General features: G+C 33.3%; 1 protein-coding gene across 10 annotated transcripts; it reads left to right on the top strand.

Moving 5' to 3' along the window:
- The first annotated feature begins 8,302 nt into the window (after window positions 1-8,302).
- On the top strand, window positions 8,303-20,294 carry LOC107845671. 10 transcript variants are annotated; one of them, XR_007045755.1, is made up of 6 exons: window positions 8,303-8,542; window positions 13,796-14,000; window positions 14,177-14,542; window positions 18,690-18,899; window positions 19,416-19,771; window positions 19,988-20,294. XR_007045755.1 is itself a non-coding variant. In XM_016690099.2 (5 exons), exons 1-4 carry the CDS (start codon window positions 18,082-18,084, stop codon window positions 19,527-19,529), a joined length of 495 nt encoding a protein of 164 aa, XP_016545585.1. In that variant the 5' UTR covers window positions 14,549-18,081; the 3' UTR covers window positions 19,530-19,547; window positions 19,988-20,294. The 10 variants fall into 10 exon arrangements, 3 of the variants coding, with proteins under 3 accessions (XP_016545585.1, XP_016545595.1, XP_016545599.1); XR_007045756.1 differs by having other exon boundaries at window positions 13,796-14,272; window positions 14,353-14,542; XR_007045752.1 differs by adding an exon at window positions 19,063-19,119 and having other exon boundaries at window positions 13,796-14,542.
- Window positions 20,295-20,920: the final 626 nt, after the last annotated feature.

Raw genomic sequence — 20,920 nt, 5'->3', positions numbered from 1 at the left:
TTTTTTCAGCCTTAATATTGACATTGGTATTGGGGATGATACCGGTGGACTAAATTTCTCACTGTTCTATCCTCTTATATTATGTTATAGAACTTGGTTTGGTTACTGTTATATTTTTGGTTTATGGTTTGGTTTGGCAATTGGTTATTGGTATGGGTTTGTATGGTTGGACTTGTTTGGGTTGATCTTGGTCATAGACTTATCCTAGAGTTTGGATTTGTGCAATGATATGTTGTCTTGTTATATGTTTGAAATTCATCTGACTTAGGGTATATGTTGGATGGTTGGATTGAGCATCGGGGGTGGTCTCAATCCATGTTGGACTTGAGATTCCCATTACGACAAGGCCCCTAGTCGGGTCATGTCAGATTTTTATGAGTGGTGGTATATCTAATCGCTTGAGCTTAATGCTCAAAAAGGTTTATATAAGTCAAGGCATTAGGGTTTTTATCCCTAACAATAACAATGTCAATGCTTACGTGAAGGCAATTGATGACAATTCTTAAGCTCTGGCAAGGCATTGGCCAGAACCCTTATGAAGAGGCTCTCAAGTATGAAATTTGATAGAAGTTATACATTGTGTGAGTACATTATGGAGAGGAGAGATATTGTTGTTAAAATCAAGTCCCTTGAGGTTGATATACTTGCACCATTTCTTTTGACTTTAATTCTCAACTATTTTCAAATGGAATATGTTCAAGATATCTTACGACATAAATAAAGATAAATAATCAATTGTCACAACCCGATTTATTAGCCATGATGGTATCTACTCTATCCCATCAGTAGGTAAGCCAAACCATATTCCGGAGCTAATTGCAATAGGCTGACTTGGTGGGAAATGGCCTAAAAGTTTGAATTTGACAATTAAAGGCTTCAATGGAAATAATACAATCATAAAGGTCTAATAGATAGATAGAAAACCAAGAAGCATCCCAAAAATTAGTGATGTCGGTACAAGAGCTATTACAATAAACTATGAGTATTGAATAGTCAAATACAATTTTTCCCCGAGATGAAATACTAGACATAGATAATAGAAGGAAAAAGGGTAACTCTAATTCCAAGAGCTCACCCAATCTCTAAAATCAATCCTGCATAAATGTTGAATCAGCATTTCAACCTAGTACTCAGATTTGCACCAAAAAGGTACAGAAGTGTAGTATAATTACTGAAACTATGGATACTCAGTAGGCATCATCGGCCGATTGATCTAAATTATGATATAAATACAATAAGATACAAGATAAATTAAGATATGTCAAATAAAAGAAGCAAACTTGGAAATAAGATCTAACACCCCTATACATAGATAAATAAATTCATATGAGATAATAGCATAAAGATCATACCATTATAACTACAATATTTGCCCTTATAATCCAATAAGTCGGAAAAAATAAATAACCTAAATCAGGCCTTAATAAGCCAGGAGGGTACAATCCAGGAAAATAAATATCTGAATAACCATAAATCACCAAATTATCTTGCCATAATCAAGAACCTATCCGAATTGTACTATCTCATACATGAGTCCCAATGTCGGACTTGAATTAAAAGTTAATAGCATTATCACTATTATCATGATTTATCAAACTCGAACTAGAACTCATACAATCAAGATCATTATCCACTGTCGAACATGAATAGGAAATCATAATTAAAATCTATATCGATAAACTATGTCACCAAGCTATACTGGTAAGCTAACCCAATAGACTATGACAATATTGAATCTAATAAGTCATGCCAATAACCTTGCCCATAGGTTATGTCAATAGTCAAAGTCATAAGTTATTTTAATATTCATAACTATAAGCCACCAGTCATATCATTAATCATAAATTTTATCTGTAAGCCACATCATATCTATGAGCCATTAGTCATATCTATAAGCCACATTATATATATAAGCCATAACACATATATAAGACATATCATGTATATAAGCCATATCACATCCATAAGTCGTATCATGTATATAACTAATACCATATCTATAAACCATGTCATATATATAAGCCATAACATGTATACAAGCTATATCATATCTATAAGTCATGTCATGTGTATAAGACCTATCATATATACAAGCCATATCATATCTATATTCCATATTATTTAATAATGGTGGTATCTATATCATTAAGCATGTAAATAGATCAATTAATATTCATATCCAGAATCCATGCAAATAATCACACATATATGTTATTAATCATATTCGAAAACCATATCAATAATCATATCGGTATTCATATCATTAATCACGCTTATAAAATGTATCCTTATCCATGCGTATGAGCAATATCATTAGTGATACTCGAAATTAGCATCAATCCTTCCACATCAAGATAATATTCTGAATAAATATATTTAACCTCTTCAAGTGTCAAAACAACCATTAATATGAGTATATTATATGCAAATAAGACTATAATACTATTATGTCTTGGACTAAGGTGCACCGGAGGGTCCCACTCTAATCCTCGAAATCTATATTTAGGCAACTCCTACCTCGGACTAGGCTAAGATATCTAAGTTCATTCTAGATGTCAAGTAAGCCATAAATAGACCTAAGTTAGTAATTCTTCCCAAACATGAACAACTAAGGAAATCCTACCAAAAACAATAGCAACTAAGGCAATCCTCCCTTAACTTAAGAAACTAAGAACAATTCCACCCCGACATGAATAGCTGAGGCAACTTTACCTAGATTGAGTAATTAAGGTATTTCCATTCTGAACATGAATCACGAAACCCTATTCACCTAAGCTGAGAATAACTACGCTAAATACTCTAAGTTTATAATTTCAAGGTAGCCTAAATGCTTCAACTCTACCAATGTTCTCATTCATACTTATAACACCTAAATCCCACCCCATATTATGACACCTCAGGTACTTGAAATCTAGGCCTCCCAGGTGACAAATTCTTAAATTGGCCAATTTTTGTAATGTATTCAAAGCTTCCATGACCACGACTCAGGTGATGAGTAGTTACCTCAAGTAATGAGTCATGAGGTAACACTCTTTGTCTCAACAGTAAGGTTTACCTAGGAGTCTTTCTTGATCATGACTTATCATGATGACTCACTCTGTCAGGAAATGAGTCGTGATGAGGAACTCGTGATCATAACAGTGCAATAATAGGATTTTGGTCCCTAGGTAACGACTTAAGGTCAGACCTTATGAGTCGTTACCTATCCCGTTACAACTAGCACCTATTTTTTTGTACACTTTAATTAAGGCTATTTTGGTATTTTCATTCCTCCACACTATTCTTATGATATAAAAACACATAAAGGCCCTCATTATCTTCAATTAATCAAATCAAAATACTATTTTCTCCTCTTCAACACCCAAAGCAACAACACTAGGGTATTACAATGGACTTAAAACCTAGGCTCCAATACTTGATTTCTCTGTAAGTTCTTTGGTGTTTCATCCACATCTCTTATTCGTAAACTTGGATTTTCCATTAACGCATAAACTAATCCAATATTTACATGATTTGATGAGCTAGTTTAAAATTGGGTTAAGAGGTTTTGATAATGGTTATTGGAATTATTTTTCCATGTTTAAAATTTGTCATTTATGGTTTCATTATTGGTTTTGGAACTGCATGGGTTTATTCTTTTAGAGTTTAGAATGGATAGCATAGGTTTCCCTAAATCGATAGATTTTGGCTTCATAGTGGCATTAACCCCAATCCACCTTTATGATTTTGGTTTTAAATATGGAATTTGCATAATTTATCACTTATGCAACTGTTGCAGTTCATTAATGAATAAATGGATAAAAAAGATTTGAAAAGCGTTGGTAGCCATGGTTTTGGGTTTTAAAAAAGACCTTGGGAGTCAATTGGTTAATTGGAATGGATTGGCATGATTATATAAGCTTGCAAGCATAATTGGTATGACGATACCAAGTGGTGAATGCCTTAAAATAAGTATCCTTGGTTCATAGTTTTTATTATGTTCAAAATGGTTTTAATTTCAACTCAAAGAGGGTTGTGTAGCTCATCGTGAAGGTGGAGGTCTCAGGGGACCAATACTGGAAACCATATTTTCTAGTGTAGAGGTCTATATGACCTCGTTCTTGGTTCACACAATATATTTTTGGGATGGCTAGAGCCTTGGTATTTCTGGATTTCCTTCGAACTTCCTTGGTTCATGCAACTAACATGCATTGGTGCCCTTTCAATAGGGGGAGATAAGCCTATATAGGTTGTGGGTGCCCTTAGGATGGATAGAGCTACACAGTCCACGTTAATATTATAGTCTTATGTTTTTTATCCTTGCCCATAACCCGACATCCAATATATGTATATGAATATGTATGCATATGGTTTTGATTAGCTTTGGAAATAACATTACTTTATCACTTTCCCTGAGTTACATAGTAGTGCTTATCCCACTAACCATTCCTTGATGCTACATCATTTCATTATATAGGGTCCTAGGGATTTTCTTTTACTCTTTTGCACCGTTAGGTGGTGTGGTGCATCGGTTGAGTTGTTTTGAATTGGTGAACCACCATCTTCTGGAAATCCTTGTATAATACCCCATACTTTTCTTAGCTCAGCTTATCTCTTAGTGTGTCAAGGGTTAACTTCAAAAGCATATAACTCTTGATGTGTATAGAATTTTCTAGCTCTAGACCTACCAATGAGTAGCTAATTAAATCAGATTTCTAAAGATACCAATTTTGCCTCAATTTGATACTCGATTAAGAAGTTATGGCAATTTTTTTGAAAGTAGTAGAACACCGTGATAAGCACCACGTCACAGTGAAGGACAAGTTTTCAATTGTCAGATTTCCAGTGGAGTACCACGATTATCCTGGGTCGTGGAGAATTTCTAGTTCCTATTCATCCTATTCCAGTAGCTCAACGCAATTTGCATGTATCGCATCAAAATTCCCAATTGGACAGATATCACATCGTAGTTGAGTGCAAAGTGGCACTCATCTTTTTTCAGTGATGTAATGCGATTACATCACATCACACTAGAGCCCAAACTGGTGTTTGTCCTTTTTCTAGTGAGCCACCGCGATAGAAGTATATCGCGGTGGTGTGCCAAATAAGAATTTTTCCAGTTCCAAGTAATTTTTACAATGGGAAATCTAGTCATTTTCCCAATCCCCAAATCATGAAAAATAAGGAATTTAACCTATTCAAAGCATTATATGATCCTTTCCACATAATTACTCTCCAAGAAACCCTAGAACATCAATTCTTAATCCCCAAGATATCCAAATTCCACCTCTCTTTTTTCAAGATAACTCAAAATTAAAGATTCTCAATTTAAGAACTTCAAGAATCAATCTTCAAGAGCACAACTAGGAACTCAAAGTTCAAGCTCCTTTATCAATTTCGTCAATTAAGGTATGTGGCATTTTCAACAAGGATAATTCTTTCATCTTTGGGCCCAAAATTAGTTTTAAAGTTGATTTTTACATGAAATTATATGAATTTTAGTTTAGGGTTTATACCAACTTATTACTATTTGAAGATTATGAGATTTTGAGAGATTTAGATGTTGAATTGCATGTCTACTTTTGTATTTTCATATGTATTGAAGTAATTTCCAAATTTAGAATTGAATTATCTATATTTTCTCTATCAAGGATGAACTTTATGATGATTTAACATGAAATAGATGCATGGGTTATCATCCCTAGTTTGAATGTTATTATTTTAAGAAGATTATGTTTTAATGCATCCCATAATTTTTATATTCAGATTTTTGAACAAAGATTTGATCTTTTGATCTCAGTTTAGATATGGAATCCACTTTATAGATTTAACTACAGTTTATAGTAAACATATTCACAAGAGATTTGCATTGTAAACCCTCATATTATTTTAAAAGTGGATTTCCTACAGAATGAGCACATAGATTAAAGGGAGTAGTATTTAGCACCGAGTTGGGTATGTTTACATGCCCCAAAACTATGACCCAATGTAGGTACAAATTATCCAATTATTCTCATTTCTATATGGATGACAGTTACAGATATGATCACTTAGATTAGGTTATACTCCTTGGTAAGAGTATGACACCTCTCCCCAATGTGAAGTTTTCCCATAAAGGAACTAGACATTGGACACTATGATAGCTCACATAGTGTATGTCAGTTAGAAGAACTTCCCTAATAGTAAAGACTTAAAGAATAGTTTTTAAAAGTATTTCCCTACAGTGTAATAGCAAAGACTTACAGAACAGCTTTTAGAAACAAAGTGTAAAGGCTTACAGTTTTATTCAGATATTGCTTTACATATGACATTAGCTATGAGATTTTAGATTTTAGTATACCGATACAAAAATAAGTCCTTTTTTATGCTTACATAGAATGATTTAAAGATAGAATACTAGTATAGCTTTTATAAACTAAATGTATGACTCACCATATTTATGCAGCATGTTTTCTATTCATGATTATGATGTTCAATTTTTAGATATTCCAGCTTATGTAAGTCATCTATATTTAGCATGCATTGTTTTACAAATTTATAATAATATTGAGATATTGATTTACTTGTGTATTCACCCCCATATATTCAGTACAATCCAAAAGTACTGATCCACATATACGTGTATGTGCTATATTATTTTATAATGTACGTTCAGGTGCTCAGTTTTAGCAGTGTGAGTGATTTCGAGCATCTCTATCTGCATCCCGATAGTTGGTGAGTTCTCATAGTTTGACGACCTACTTATTCCGTTTTTTAGCTTGTTAGTGTAGATGATTTAGTATTTTCAAATAGTTCAAGTCAGCTGGGGGCTTGTTCCAGTGACTCTCTAGTTATTACAAGTAGAGGCTTATCAGACTACTAGTTCCAGTATTACTTTTCCAGAATTTGAGTCTAATATTTTTAGATATTATATTCAGATAATTTTATCTTAGATCACACAAACTTCCGCATTGATTTTATGATTATATTTCTCTATTATGAGTATTCAGATTTAGTAGAAGGCTTACAGGTTTAGCTTGAGGCTACACATAGTCTTGAGCATCGTGTGAGGTCTCAGGACTCATTTTCGGGGGATTACAAACTTAGTATTAGAGCTTAAGGTTTTAAGAGTCCTAGGGAGTTAGACAAGCCATGTTATGTAGAGTCTTGATCATGGGTGTGAAGCATGCCATATTTATGAGCAAGAGGCTATGAGACATTTTTAGGAAATTATTTCTTTCTTTTATGATATATCATGCTTACAGTATCTCTATCTGCTTTTAACTCGTCCTCTTACATGACAGTTGAATATGCCTCCTCATCGAGCTAAAACCTGCAAAAATTATAACCAGCCACCCTAGCATATTGACCTTCTGAACGAAAATGTATCCCATTCGTAATTTTGGTGTGCCTTTCAGGCGTTATCCCAAGATGTGACTGCTAATGTTCAGGGTAACAATCAGGCGGCAGTCCCACTTCAATAGAATGGGGATTTAGTAGCAGCCAATATTTAAGACTTCATAAGAATGAATTCGCCTGAATTCTTTGGGTTAAAAGCAAGTGAGGACCCACATCTTTAAATAGATGAGGTGAGAAAGATCACCCAGATTATGTATGTTTTTAAAGAGAAGAGTGTAGAGTTGGAATCCTATATATTGAAGGATGTAGCATATGATTGGGTGGTTATGTGGAAGAATATTAGAGGTGAAAATACAACTATTCATCTATTCCATTGTCATGTTTAGCTAGCGCTCCCATTGCTAGAGTTAGGCAAGAGCAGTGGGGTAAGACTTCTATGTCCAGATGTTAAAAAGTGAGTGGAAAACCCAATTATCCTCCATGTGCTAAGTGTGGCAAGAATCATCTTGGTGAGTGTTTATTGGGATAGAAAGGTTGTTATGGTTGTGGTAAGTTGGGTCATGGAATCAAAGATTGTCCATATGCTAATTAGGGAAACAAGGATGTTCATCCCTAGACTCAGGCTACTAGCGCACCAGCTCCTCTAGGTTTCCCAGTCCCTCCTTAGGGTGCATTATCTAGTACCGGTCACTACAAGAAAAAGTTCTATTTAAGACTTTCAGGAATGAGTCAATAATTTTCTCTCTAAAAGTATACTTATTAGGACGAGATTAAATTCTAGTCCTTAATAATATATTTTATTGCAAAGGTACAAAATCCGGTCCCTAATTTTTTTTACTGGTCCCAAATCTTAATTAAGAGCTTTCAGTGGGAAAACTAATGCCAAAATAAATATTAAAATTTTAATAATTTTTATTTTATTTTACTAAAATATTAATACACACCAAAATTTTAATAATTAATAACTTTCTTAAAATAAAAAAGTACTCTTCTAATTTGTTTGTCTCTACAACACAGACGAACAGTTTTACATACGAAGAACAAAGTACATAATCTGGTTACGAATCGCCTCTACCATCGCCATTGACAAGATTTGTTTTCAATCAATATACTCATTAATTTTTTTTTGGGGGGGGCAGATTTTCCAATTGCTTCTTCAATTCCGTGGGTTATTACAGCTAATAATTATCCATAATCTCCATGTTATCTCTATCACAAATTTGAGGTATGATTTCTGTTCTGTTTAGATTGTGATTGATTAGATTGTGGTTGTGATATCATCCGTCTTTTGATGTGGTGTTAATATTCACAAATTGATTCGATTGATTGTTGTTGTTTTTCTTCTTCTTCTTCTTCTTCTTGTAGATAGTGATTGTAATGTTGTCTGTCTTTTGAAGCATTATTCTTAATCCCAGATTGATTCTCTCTATTTTTGTACTGTACTTTTGTGTTGTTGCAAAGGTCAACTACTGTAATGTTCCTTTCTATTATTTTCACATTATGATTTGTCTAATTTTTAGATGTGGAATGATATATTGAGTTGTGAATGGATGTTTGATTCAGGTATTTTGACAGATTGGGACAGCTGCTTTTAGTTTAATGATTTTGATTTGCTATTTAATTCCCTTGGTTTGCATTTTTTGTCACCAAAAGTTGTTTCTGGTGAAATTTTATTTCACTTGATTATTGTCTTAGGTATTTGAGGATGTGAATAACCCTTTTTAGTGTGGTGATGGTTTATACAGATTGATTTTTGGGTGCTTCTATGCTGAAAATACTTTTATTTAGGATACATCTATGGTTAAAAGTGAGTTCTTTTTTTATGTGGTAATTATGTTATTGGTGTAAATGGGGGGCTTTACTTGTATGTAAGAAATATAAAAATAGAGAAGTTCATACAAATTATTCAAAACTATAACAATTTACGGATCACTCTTGTGATCTATACTTATTGGATTCATTTTGGTCATCCAAGAGTTTAAAAAGATGATATGATGTTTTAATGTTCATTACAGAATAAACATGATCTTATAGTATGTACAAGTGAGTTTTCAATCCTTTTAATAGGTTTTTGGATTGCTTTCTTAGAACAGGTTATATGAGTGCTAAAGGATCCATGTTCCATGTTTTACTTCTCCTTTTCCTCCTAAATTCCAAATTAAAGAGAAGTTGATATTTTTTCACCAACTTTCCTGGAATAACCCACGAGTTCCGGAAAGATTCATGATGTACTATCTAGCAGTGCAAAATTTAATGGTTACAACATCTCATCGATCTTTGTATATATAGAACGGGCTAACATGAGTTAAATTTCTAGAAAGGTTCTTTCTTTTAGTGTACGACTTGTATATGCCCCAGTATAGAGGTGTGAGAGATTGTCTAGGGATGGTTTCAAGTGAGGTAGAGGAAGACCAAAGACGTATTAAAGGGAGGTGATTAGACATGACACGGAGCAGCTTCAGCTTACCAAGGACATAACCCTAAATAGAAAGGTGTGCAAGAGGCTAATTAGGGTAGAAGGTTAGTAGGAGTTTAGGCTATTATATATTTTGGTGTGGTAGTTAGAGTATCTTTCTTTTGGTCTTATTGAATTTGTTAATTTTTATTGTATCTTTTTCTATTACTATTCCTTATTGTATCTTAGATTGCTTTATTTTAGCTAGGGGTCTTAGGAAACAACCTCTCTATCTCACTTTTGAGGTAGTGGTATGGGCTGCATACACTTACCCTTCCTATGCCTCACTATTAGGAATATACTGGGTATGTTGTTGTTTTTGCATTAGTTGTAAGCTAATTCATCTACTGAGGTCCTTAATGCTAACTTTATCAGGTAGGTTACTAGTGACGTTGATTTTGATTAGCATCCTTGCATATAATTTTTTTCATTTAATTTTTCTCAGTCTAATATTTTATGTATTTTACAAGGTTATGGCACCTAGTAAGCAATGGATGCAACTTATTAATGACCAAGACAGTGCAATCTACCAAAGTGGGGTGAAAACGTTTTTAAATTATATTTTTTGAAAAATAGGAGAAGAACATGAAATACGATGTCTATGTAACAAATGTTCCAATACTACTTTACGAAATCGTACAACTATTGAGACACTTTTAGAAGTACATGGAATACTTTAGAAGTATACTTTTTGGTTTTACCATGGAGAACGCTTGGGTGAACCGTTATCTGAATCCAAATCTGAATATGGCTATGAAGACCAAGTGGATGAATGCTAGAGTAAAGATAAAGTAGAAGAATTATTGAGATATTTGTATCTTAATCATGATGGTGGACCTACACACACTAATTGTGTTGAGGAGGAGCCAAATGTTTTAGCAAAATAATTTTACAAACTATTGAACGATTTTGAGCAGACACTGTATCAAAATTCAAAAGCGTCAAAGCTTTCCACTTTGATTAAATTGCTTCACATCAAAATTATGCGCCGTTGGAGTAATTCATCATTTAAAATATTATTGAAAATGTTGAAAGAGGAGTTGTTGCCTGATGGTGCCGATTTGTTAAACTCATATTATAAGGCGAAAAAAATAATTTGAGAACTCGAACTTTCTTACAATGAGATAGATGCTTGCTCTAATGATTGCATGTTATAATGGAAATAAAATAGCTCATTCGATTCTTGCAAAGTTCGTGGTGCGTTAAGATGGAGAATAGATACCTATAGCAGAGAAACAAGGAACAAAAAGGGTAAAAAGATAGCAACAAAGAGTTTACGCTATTTTTCCTTAAAGCCTAGACTTCAGAGGTTGTTTTTCTTCAAGGACATCTACTCTAATGACATGGCATAAGGATAAAAGAGTTGATGATGGGATAATGAGGCACCCAGCTAATTCAATGGCATGGAAGTCACTGGATGAACATAATCCTTCATTTGCTGCCGAACCCCACAATGTTAGACTTAAACTTGCTAGTGATGGATTTCATCCATTTTGAAATAGAAAAACCTAAGATAGAATTTGGCATGAGGTTCTTATTCCTTATAATTTACCACCAGGGTTGTGTATGAAACAAGAAACTTTATTTTGTTAATACTTATTCCTTGTCCAAATAGTCCAGGAGATGGAATTGATATATATCTTCAGCCTTTGATAAAGGAATTGAATGAGTTATGGGGAATAGGTGTTGAGGCCTGTGATGCATCAACTAAATAGAATTTTATGTTTCATGCATCTTTGTTATGGACCATCAATGACTTTCCAGCATATAGAAATTTATCTGGATGGAGTACCAAAGGAAAATTGTCATGTCGGTGTTGCAACAAAGACACTTCTTCAATTCGATTGGCTAATAGTAAGAAGCAGTGTTTAACAGGTCATCGGTGTTACCTTTCTCTTAGTCACAAATAGAGATATAAGAAGTAGTCCTTTAATGGTACACAAGAGAAAAGGCCACCACCAAAAAATCATTCTGGTACAGAGATACTTAATTAAGTACAACATCTTTAAGGGCAACAATTATCAAGAGATCTAAAGAAAAGGAAGAAGATATCACATAAAGTTTCAAAGGATAACTGGAACAAGAAAAGTATCTTTTTTAACTTCCATACTGGGAGTATCTCTTATTGCGACATAATTTGGATGTTATGCATATTGGAAAAATAATATGTAAGGCTTTTTTGGGGACATTTATGAATGTCAAAGGAAAGACCAAGGATACAATTAACACTCTATTAGACTTGCAAGAGCTGAACATTATGCCAAAATTGCACCTCATCTAAAAGGGGGAGAAAGTTGAAGTTCTAATTGCATCTACACATTGCCTCCTGGAGATAACCACAAATTTTGTATTTTCATAAAGAATCTGAAAGTGCCTGGTGGTTTTTCATCTAATATTTCTCAATGTATGAACTTAAAATATCACAAGATATCTGGGTATAAAAGTCATGATTGTCATGTTCTTCTACAACATCTACCCCCTCTTACACTTCGTGGTATGTTGTCCAAAGAAGTGTGTGAACCACTTATTGAGTTATCTTATTTTTTTTAGTGTGCTTGGATCCAAGGAGTTGAGAACTGATGATTTGAAACACATTGAAGTGTAAATTCCCATAATACTTTGCAAGTTAGAAAAGGTCTTTCCTCCTTCATTTTTTGATATCATGGAGCACTTGCCTATTCATTTAGCTACTGAAGCTAAGATTGTCGGGCCTATTCATTATAGGCGGATGTATCATGTGTAATGATGGATGTATTTTTTGAAATCTCTCATTGGTAATAGGGCATTCCCTAAAGGTTCTATTGTAGAGGGCTACATTGCAAATGAGTATATGACCTTGTGTTCAAGGTACTTGCATAGAATTGACACAAAATTTAATCATCCTAAAAGAAATTATGATAGAGGTTTAAAATGATCTGATGGAGGTTTATCTATATTTTATCAACTTTGTCTATATTTTATCAACCTGGAAAAACTTTGGGAGCTAAAGATCCATGTGAGATTGAGACCGATGAATTGGAACAAGCACATATCTACATATTGAAGAATTGTGATGAAGTCTTACCATATCTCAAGTATTGGAAGAACTCATGTAGTCTCGTATTTATTATTTCTTTCATGGTAATTTCCTTTTGCTATGAGATTTATGATTCACTTTAATTTTATAGAGAATTTTCACAATCTCATAAGGATACTATTTGACACTTGTCTAATGAAAAATGGAACCGACAATTTATTAAATGGTTAAAAGATAGGGTAAGTAATATATAACCATCAAATTTGATATTTTAATATTATATTAATCATTCTAAAGTATTCAGTGCTATCTTATTCATAGATCGCACAATTGCATAAAGGAGATGATAGTCGGATCATGGAAGATTTGCTTTCACTTTCACGTGGTCCTACCAAATATTCAACACATTGCAATGGTTATATTTTTAATGGATATAGATTTCATGTAGAAGATTATGATAAAAAGTTAAGAACTCAGAATTATGGAGTTATTGTAGTTGGCGATAATGGTACTCTTGGTGATAACATTGATTACTATGGAGTTTTAACAGAGGATATTGAGTTGCAATTTATACTGTGGATAGAAGAGTGATCTTATTTTGATGTAATTGTTTTGATGTCTATGATGAAATAAATGGAGTCTAAAAAGATGAGTATGACTTTGTGAGTGTTAACCCGGGTAGATTTTTGAAAAAAAATGAATCATTTGTTTTAGTGGACCAAGCATCTCAAGTTTTTTATGTCAATGATAATTCCAACAAAGGTTGGCAAGTAGTAAGGAAGACTCAACCTCATGATTCCTATAAGACATTGAAAAAAGTGGATAATGATATTGTAGAGTTAGGAAGTCCATCACAAAAAAAGGACAAAGAACTAAGGTAATGTTTTTTTATCTAAAATAATAATTATATTGTTAGACATTCTTATGGCATGCATGATGATTTCCTATATTACTATATCGTCCCACATTTTTTGCATATTCTTTTTTTCACTTTTGATTTTTTATAGGTTCAAGATAAAACGATTGAAGGTCGAAAATAAGGTCAGATCAACTGGAAAGAGTACTATGTATACATTTGTCGTGCCTGGTGTTATAGGAAAAGAACGAGGACGAGGGCATAGATCTTTGGTGAGAAAGATAATATGTCAACTATAAGTTTATTTCCTCAATCTAGTTATGTTGTCAAGCAATACCTCCAAGATGTTGAAACAGGTAAGATATTTTTATACTGATTGAAATCAGGCTGCTATTGATATTCTAGGTTGTGAAATGAACTTTTCTTCGACGATCACACATATGGTAAAGTTATCTTCCATATATATATATATATATGAATTTAAATGATAAAGTATCAAATATAATCTAATTTATTTGTCTAAGTTCTATAGGGATGGGTCGAGGACAAGGGCTTAAATACTCCACGATGTCTGTTAGTCAAGGAATGGAAACCATTGGTAAGAAACACACTCAAGAATTTGAAAAAAGTAGGTATTTGTTCAAATATGTTATGTTTTGCCAAACTATGTATTTGGTGAACTTTAATGATATGCTTTTTGCTTTCAAGTGTAATAGGAAAGGGACTAGAGCAAAGACCTACATATTTGAGTTCCTCTTTAGGGATTTCTAAAAGTTAAAGGTGGAATCTATAAACAAGGGCACCCTCTATGCTAATCAGCATGTGCGAACTCCATCTAAAATCACAAGTTCAACTTCCACCATTCCTTCTAGTCAACACTCTCAAAATGTTGAAAATGGTATATTTTGGATTCATATGATATTAATTTGTTTAACTAAATTTTATAGTTGTAGTTTTTATATTGAAGGAAAGGGGTCCACTGGTGTTCGTCTCTTGAAAATAATTTTACTTTTTGGGGACTTGGCCCTTGTGTTATGGTTCATTTATTTATCAAAAATAGTACATAACCTTCCACATTATGATCTGTCTGCTGGGGTAAGATAATCCAACTATTTTTTAAGGCTATTTACCCCTGTTGGCACATTACTAGCTTCCTTGTTGAGAGATAAAATAGAAGTTGGTTTCATATTTTCCCTAGTCTAATTTTTAGAAGAACTCACTATTTTGGGATTCATTAACTGTGGAGGTCATTCCAGTTGATCTCGTATCATTTGCAATGTCTTGATTGTGATTCAAAACCCATTTATTTAATGTTTTATTTAGGAACTGATTGCTCTTTGGTAAAAGTGCCTAGCCAGAAAACTTCCATATCTCAGTGTGTTCTCCTAAAAATTTCAGATCTTATAGGATATTTTAAATAAATTGGGGGTGAGGAAAGGGGAAATGAGGGTGTGGATTATGAGGTGGGGAATCAAATTGTTGGTAAGGTTTAGGTATCAACCCAACTAGATTCCCATTGGATATTATAGGCAGAAAAAAAAGTTTTTCTATTGCTTTTCCCATCACCATAGCTAAATTCCAGGTAACCGCTCCACACTCCCTTCTCACTAGTTTTATTAGCCCCTCCCTTTTCGAGCTTTTTCAGTGTGTACCTAAAATTTTTTCTTTACATCTTCCTATTATGATCCCTAATTTCATACTAACAGAGGTTCGTTGAAGTATAATTGATTGGTCGGGCCTCCTAATTCCTAGCTAGGACCTTGATTCTAGAAATCTCTTTCTGTAGACTTCTTGTATATGGGTATTGCCCATATTTTGTTAACATATACTCGGATCTAGTTGAATATAGTCAAGGCTGTAAGTGTAGTTGTGTGGTTAAACTAAGAAATAAAATGGGATGTAGGTTAGATGTTTTATTGAGATGCTACCAAATTAAATTCAATTTCATTAATATACAAATGGTCGGGCCCCCTGATTCTTAGCTATAACCTTGATAATGCAAATCTCTTTCTGTAGATTATATATGGGCATTGCTCATATTTTATTGACATATCCTCATATCTAGTTAAATATAGTCAAGGCAGTATGTGTAGTTATGTAGTTAAATTAAGAATTAAAATGGGAAATAAGTTAGATGTTTTATTGAGATGCTACAAAATGAAAAGTTCAATTTTATCAGTATACAAATGGATGGACCTCATAATGTTAGCTAGGACCTTGATACTAGAAATTTCTCTTTGTATACTTGTTTCTTCACCTTGCCAATAGAGATTTTCTGCTTCTTCCTAGCTTTTCAAAGCTTCAGAAACCTTCCTAGATATACTCCAGGAAATGCCTTTAAGGTTTAAAAAAATTTTCCATGGTTGTTGAGTGTATTTACAATGTAGAAATTGATGATTACCTTACATAGTTGTTGAGTGTATTTGCACAGTTGTTAACTGATAGTCCATAGTTGTCCATAGTTTTTTTGTCAAACTATCGATCTTTCCATTTCTCGCCAAAAAGCTTTTGAGTTACAAGTTCATATAGATGCAGACCATCTATTTCTCTCATATTTACTAATCTAGCTACTGTCTACTTACAAGAAACAATCTAAATGTAGACAAAATGTAAGCTTATACTACGTTAGCTTTTCCATTCACCTCCACAGTTAAGTACATTTATCCAACTTACTAATAGCAGTTGTCCATGAGCTTAGTGCTTGTCCTTTGATATAAATATGGATGGCAATTTCTTTGCATAGTTTATCCTGCTTAAAAATTCCTTTCTAAAATGTGATCAGGTTTCTTTCTCTCTATATGAGTGCACTGCCATTGCAAATGTGCAGCTGATCAAAGTACACTGTCCAGATTTACCTTTTGCTTTTCTATTTGCCCAATTCAACTCTTCTTGCCAGCGCCCAATTTTTCTTTGTAGACCCAACCTTGCTAATATTCTTGTCCATAGTGCCTTAGTTACAAGGCATTCAAAGTATAAGTGGTTTACTGAATCTGAGCTCGTGTTACAGAAACTGCATTCCAACGGGACTTGAACACCTATTCATTTATTGCTAATCATTTCCATACTGCTAGAAATATTATGAATTTGTGTCTCAGGTTTACAGTTGGGTGTAAAGCGATGTACTTCCTGTCCACCTTTTGTTAGTTAGGGAGAAGAGTTTTATACATCTTGATGGAGAACTTCCCATTTATCACCATTTGTTTCAGCCTAGGTGCCAGGTCTCGTTGCAGAGTATCAATCTCCCTTAAACCAAAATAAATGGAAGTCTGCTCATAAAATATTTTAAACCATATTGACACTTTCGCCAAAGCTTTTGAATCCTAATATACCAAAGCCAAACCTATATCAAGTGAATATTACCCTTTTGTTGTCAACAACTCATTTAGTGAGGCCATTGATACGACAGATGATATAAATGATAATCAGGTACAATAACAAGTAATAGAAAGAGGAGGTACATAATACTGTTGATACGCATGGGCATGGTAACATAAAAATAAAAAAGCAAAAGAAAAGTGAACCATCTAAAGCATACAATTAGCTTTATAGTATAGAACCCATTACAACATAGCCCAAACATCTTACAACAACAAAGCCCTTCAGCACTTCTACAGCCAACTGTCTTCTCTCAAAAATATACAATAAGTTATAAGCATGATGAAATAAAGCAATCTAAAGGACACAAGTAAGCATGTAAGACATAAATTAAAGATGGAAGCAAAACTGAAAGTAAACACATATTTCCATAGCAATCATGTAACAGCAGTAGTATCTTAGAGAATGGGAACAGTTAACCAACAGGGGTCAATTAAACTCTTAAAATAAGATACAAGATTGTTGGTCAAAGGTCTAGTTTAGTTTCTTGAAGTCACCTCCATTGAAGATACAATCTAAATTATTTTCCCAAACAAGCTTAAGTTTCCTTGGTACTCTAGCTCTTCAAATACAACTTGCATAAGAATCTGGATATTCACCCTTCTCCTTATGTTTTATATCATTCTCATTATTTACTAAGATTTCTTTCTCATTCCTTGGTACACTAGCTCTTATTTTTTCAAAAGCTTATGTTTTCTTCGTACACTACACATTAGAATCATTAACCCTATTATTATTAATAAATAACAGTCTTAATAGAGAATCAACTATAGAATGTAAATGTCAAACAGTTGCGTTGATTTCATCAAATCAACATATTCGGTAGTGTTTATCTTTGACATTTAAATATTTATATATTTGATGAACTTTTATGATATTTTTTTTGTTTCCAAGTGATATAGGAAAGGGACTAGAGCAAAGACCAAAATCTTTGAGCTCCTTTTTAGGGGTTTCTAAAAAAAAGTGGAATCTTTTGGCAAGAGCACCCTAAATGCTAACCAACATGTGCGAACTCCATCTAAAATCACAATTTCAAGTTCTACCATACCTTCTAGTCAAGTAATGCGAAGAATGGATAAAGATACCTTAGTTCTTGAGAAAGAGAATATGCAGGCCAATATTTCATTACCTTTATCTGTTGATCAAGTCATGAACACTCTCAAAATGTTGAAAAAGGTATATTTTGAATTCATGTGTTATTAATTTATTGAACTAAATTTGATTGTTGTAGTTTTAACCAAATTGTACAACTATAGGCTCATCTAATCGAGGAAAGGTAAAAAGAATTCGAGGTAGAAATAATTGCAAAGAAGTTGCTTCACTTAAAATTGGAGAAAAATTGAAATGAACCTTTTACAATAATCAAACGGTTGGAAAAAATGGCAAACTATTTTCGAGGCATTTGGAAAAAATTATTCGTGATCATAATATCTATTCGCTGGGAGTATCATCATGGAATGATATCATCCAAGAAAGATTGAATCACATGTGGGCAGCTATTGAGGTAAATAATATATCTACATCTGATTGAGATTCTTTTTTTACTATAAAAGCTCTACTTATTTTTATAAAATCTGAGCTCATCATATTGTTCATTCTGGTCCTTTCTTGGTAAAAATTTTGATAGTATTTGCAATGCATTAACCTATACCATATTTTTATTATTGTAGGATAAATTTGAGGGTGTTGAATTGAGTGGTCATCAGAAACATATTTTGAGATGGATGAATGAGTTATGGAACAAATGGAGAGGATACTTATATGGAACATTTGTGAAGAATAAGTCACTTCAACAAGCTCTAAAGAATAAGACAAATGGAATAGACAAGAAAGAATGGGAGTGGTTGGTAAAAGAACATTTTTCTTCTGAAGCTTTTCAGGTATGCAAAACTTTCTTATCTAAAATCTAGCAACACATCAAGGGAATTTAGGCAACTCCTTGGTTTCGAGATGGATTTCCTTGTGGAGATTTATCCAACTCCCTTTTGTTTTATAATTTTTATTTGAATTATTAAAAGTTAGCTTATTGTTTTACAAATATAGGAGAAAAGCAAAAGGAATGTAGCAAATCGAGCTATGTTGACGATGCTTTATCATATGGTTAGCAAGCCTATTCGAGATATTCTTTTTAAAAATGTATTATCATAAAGTTATTTTTCTATAAAAAAATTTATGAGGTGTTATTTGACATGTTTGTCTTTGATGTAAAATGGAGGGAAAGATGGCAATCCACTAGATTTTGAAACTATTTTCTATGAGAGTCGAAAGAAAAATGTTAAGCTCATTGAACCTGAAGCAATTCAATAACATGTGTGTTTGGTAAATTTAATCTACATATTAATTGCTTGAAATTATATGGAATAATGATAGAAAATATTTCTTTCTATATTTTGCAGACTCAAATAGAAGAAATAGTGAATCCAGAGCCATCTTTATCTAGCATAGAGATTGTTGAAAAGTGTTTTGTACCTCAAAATAGTAGCCTTGTAGTTTCCTTTGAGGTGGAGTAAAGGTGAAAGACTTAAAAGGTGGCACTTCCTCCAAGGCTAAATTATTGTCCACGCTACGTTCTACTCAAAAGGAAAATAAATACTTGAATGAGGAAAATAAGTTCTTGAATGATCGTCTATCTACCTTAGAAGATGAGATGAAAGAAATAAGAAAAATAAAAGAATTCTTTCCTTCTCAACAATAACAAGTCAGGGCTACAACATTGCCAATTTCAAATAAATAACTGCCTTATTCTCTCCAAGTTAGTAATCACAAACCTTCTCACTCTCCTCTATATATTTATTGTATTAGTTTGAGAAATTTAAAATGCATGAACTGTAGCAAGTGGTTGGTGCATGTAGCATGTAATTTTTGTTAATCCTTTTGGAGGTTCTATTTTGGTTGTTTTCTGAACAAGGTTAATCCCTCATGTTTATGGTTTTTGTCTAAATGAGATTTTATTTTGTTGTAACTGTAGAAACTTGCTGACAAGAACTCACAATCTTTGGATTGGAAGCGAGGCATGCTTGCATCTGAACAACTCCATCTTATATACTAGTTTGATTGGTCATATATCTCATCCATCTACTCAGGGACATGAGATTGTCAAGAGTGGAATACTAGAATAGTTTCTATAACTTATTGTGAAGTAGTAGTACCATTAATTGGCTGGATCATTTGACTTACTTGTAGTACCATTAATTGGTTGGGTCATTCAACTAGTAAAATCTTGAACAGATAGCATATAAAATTTGTTCATCAATGTATAACTTATATCTTTTGAAGATTAATGTCCCTGATAGTTAGGACTATATAGATCTTTTATTTTTGTCTTGGTTCAAAAGACTTTCATTCATAGTGTTGAAGCGTATTTGGGTCAGTGGAGCTAAGAGTATGCACCTGAGTTCCTGAGCTAGCTAAACTATTACATGCTAGTAGTGTATATGATCAAATATTGGGTAGCCACTTGAGTTGGTACGTAATATGCTAAAGTTAAAGTTAGTACAATTAAAAGTTGTTCTAATGAAAGTCTTTATTCCCCGGCTGCATTAGTAGATTGCAAGCTTCGGGTTCTTTCACATCCTTCCTTATCTTTGTCAAAAATGTGATGCACAAAAAGAGGGGGTATTCAAAGGATTTAAAGATATATTCCTTCCATTGAAGCTCCTAAACGTGTTAGAATATAAGGATCAGCTACTATATTTTGTTTCCTGTGCACATGTTTGATCACTGGATCATGCAGTTTGTGCATGAGTTACCTGCAATCATTAATAAGAGACAACAGCGCATCCACAGTTAGTTGTAATGGGATATAATGATGTAGTAGCATCAAATGAAATCCTTGAATTAGTGCTCTAAATTCCATTTCAATTTGTGGGCAGCTTGCCATTGTAGGCTAACCATAAGAATG

Source organism: Capsicum annuum, chromosome 10, assembly GCF_002878395.1.
Source record: "Capsicum annuum cultivar UCD-10X-F1 chromosome 10, UCD10Xv1.1, whole genome shotgun sequence".
In the NCBI taxonomy this organism is placed as follows: Eukaryota; Viridiplantae; Streptophyta; class Magnoliopsida; order Solanales; family Solanaceae; genus Capsicum; species Capsicum annuum.
This window is presented reverse-complemented; position numbering and strand designations above follow the sequence as displayed.

Bases quoted from the DNA above. Each gene is read 5' to 3' on its own strand.
- LOC107845671 (XM_016690099.2), top strand. From the start codon at position 18,082: ATGCGAAGAATGGATAAAGATACCTTAGTTCTTGAGAAAGAGAATATG. The intron at 18,196-18,689 runs GTATATTTTGAA...TTATTATTGTAG, and splicing joins CTCTCAAAATGTTGAAAAAG to GATAAATTTGAGGGTGTTGA. The intron at 19,120-19,415 runs GTTAGCAAGCCT...TATATTTTGCAG, and splicing joins TGACGATGCTTTATCATATG to ACTCAAATAGAAGAAATAGT.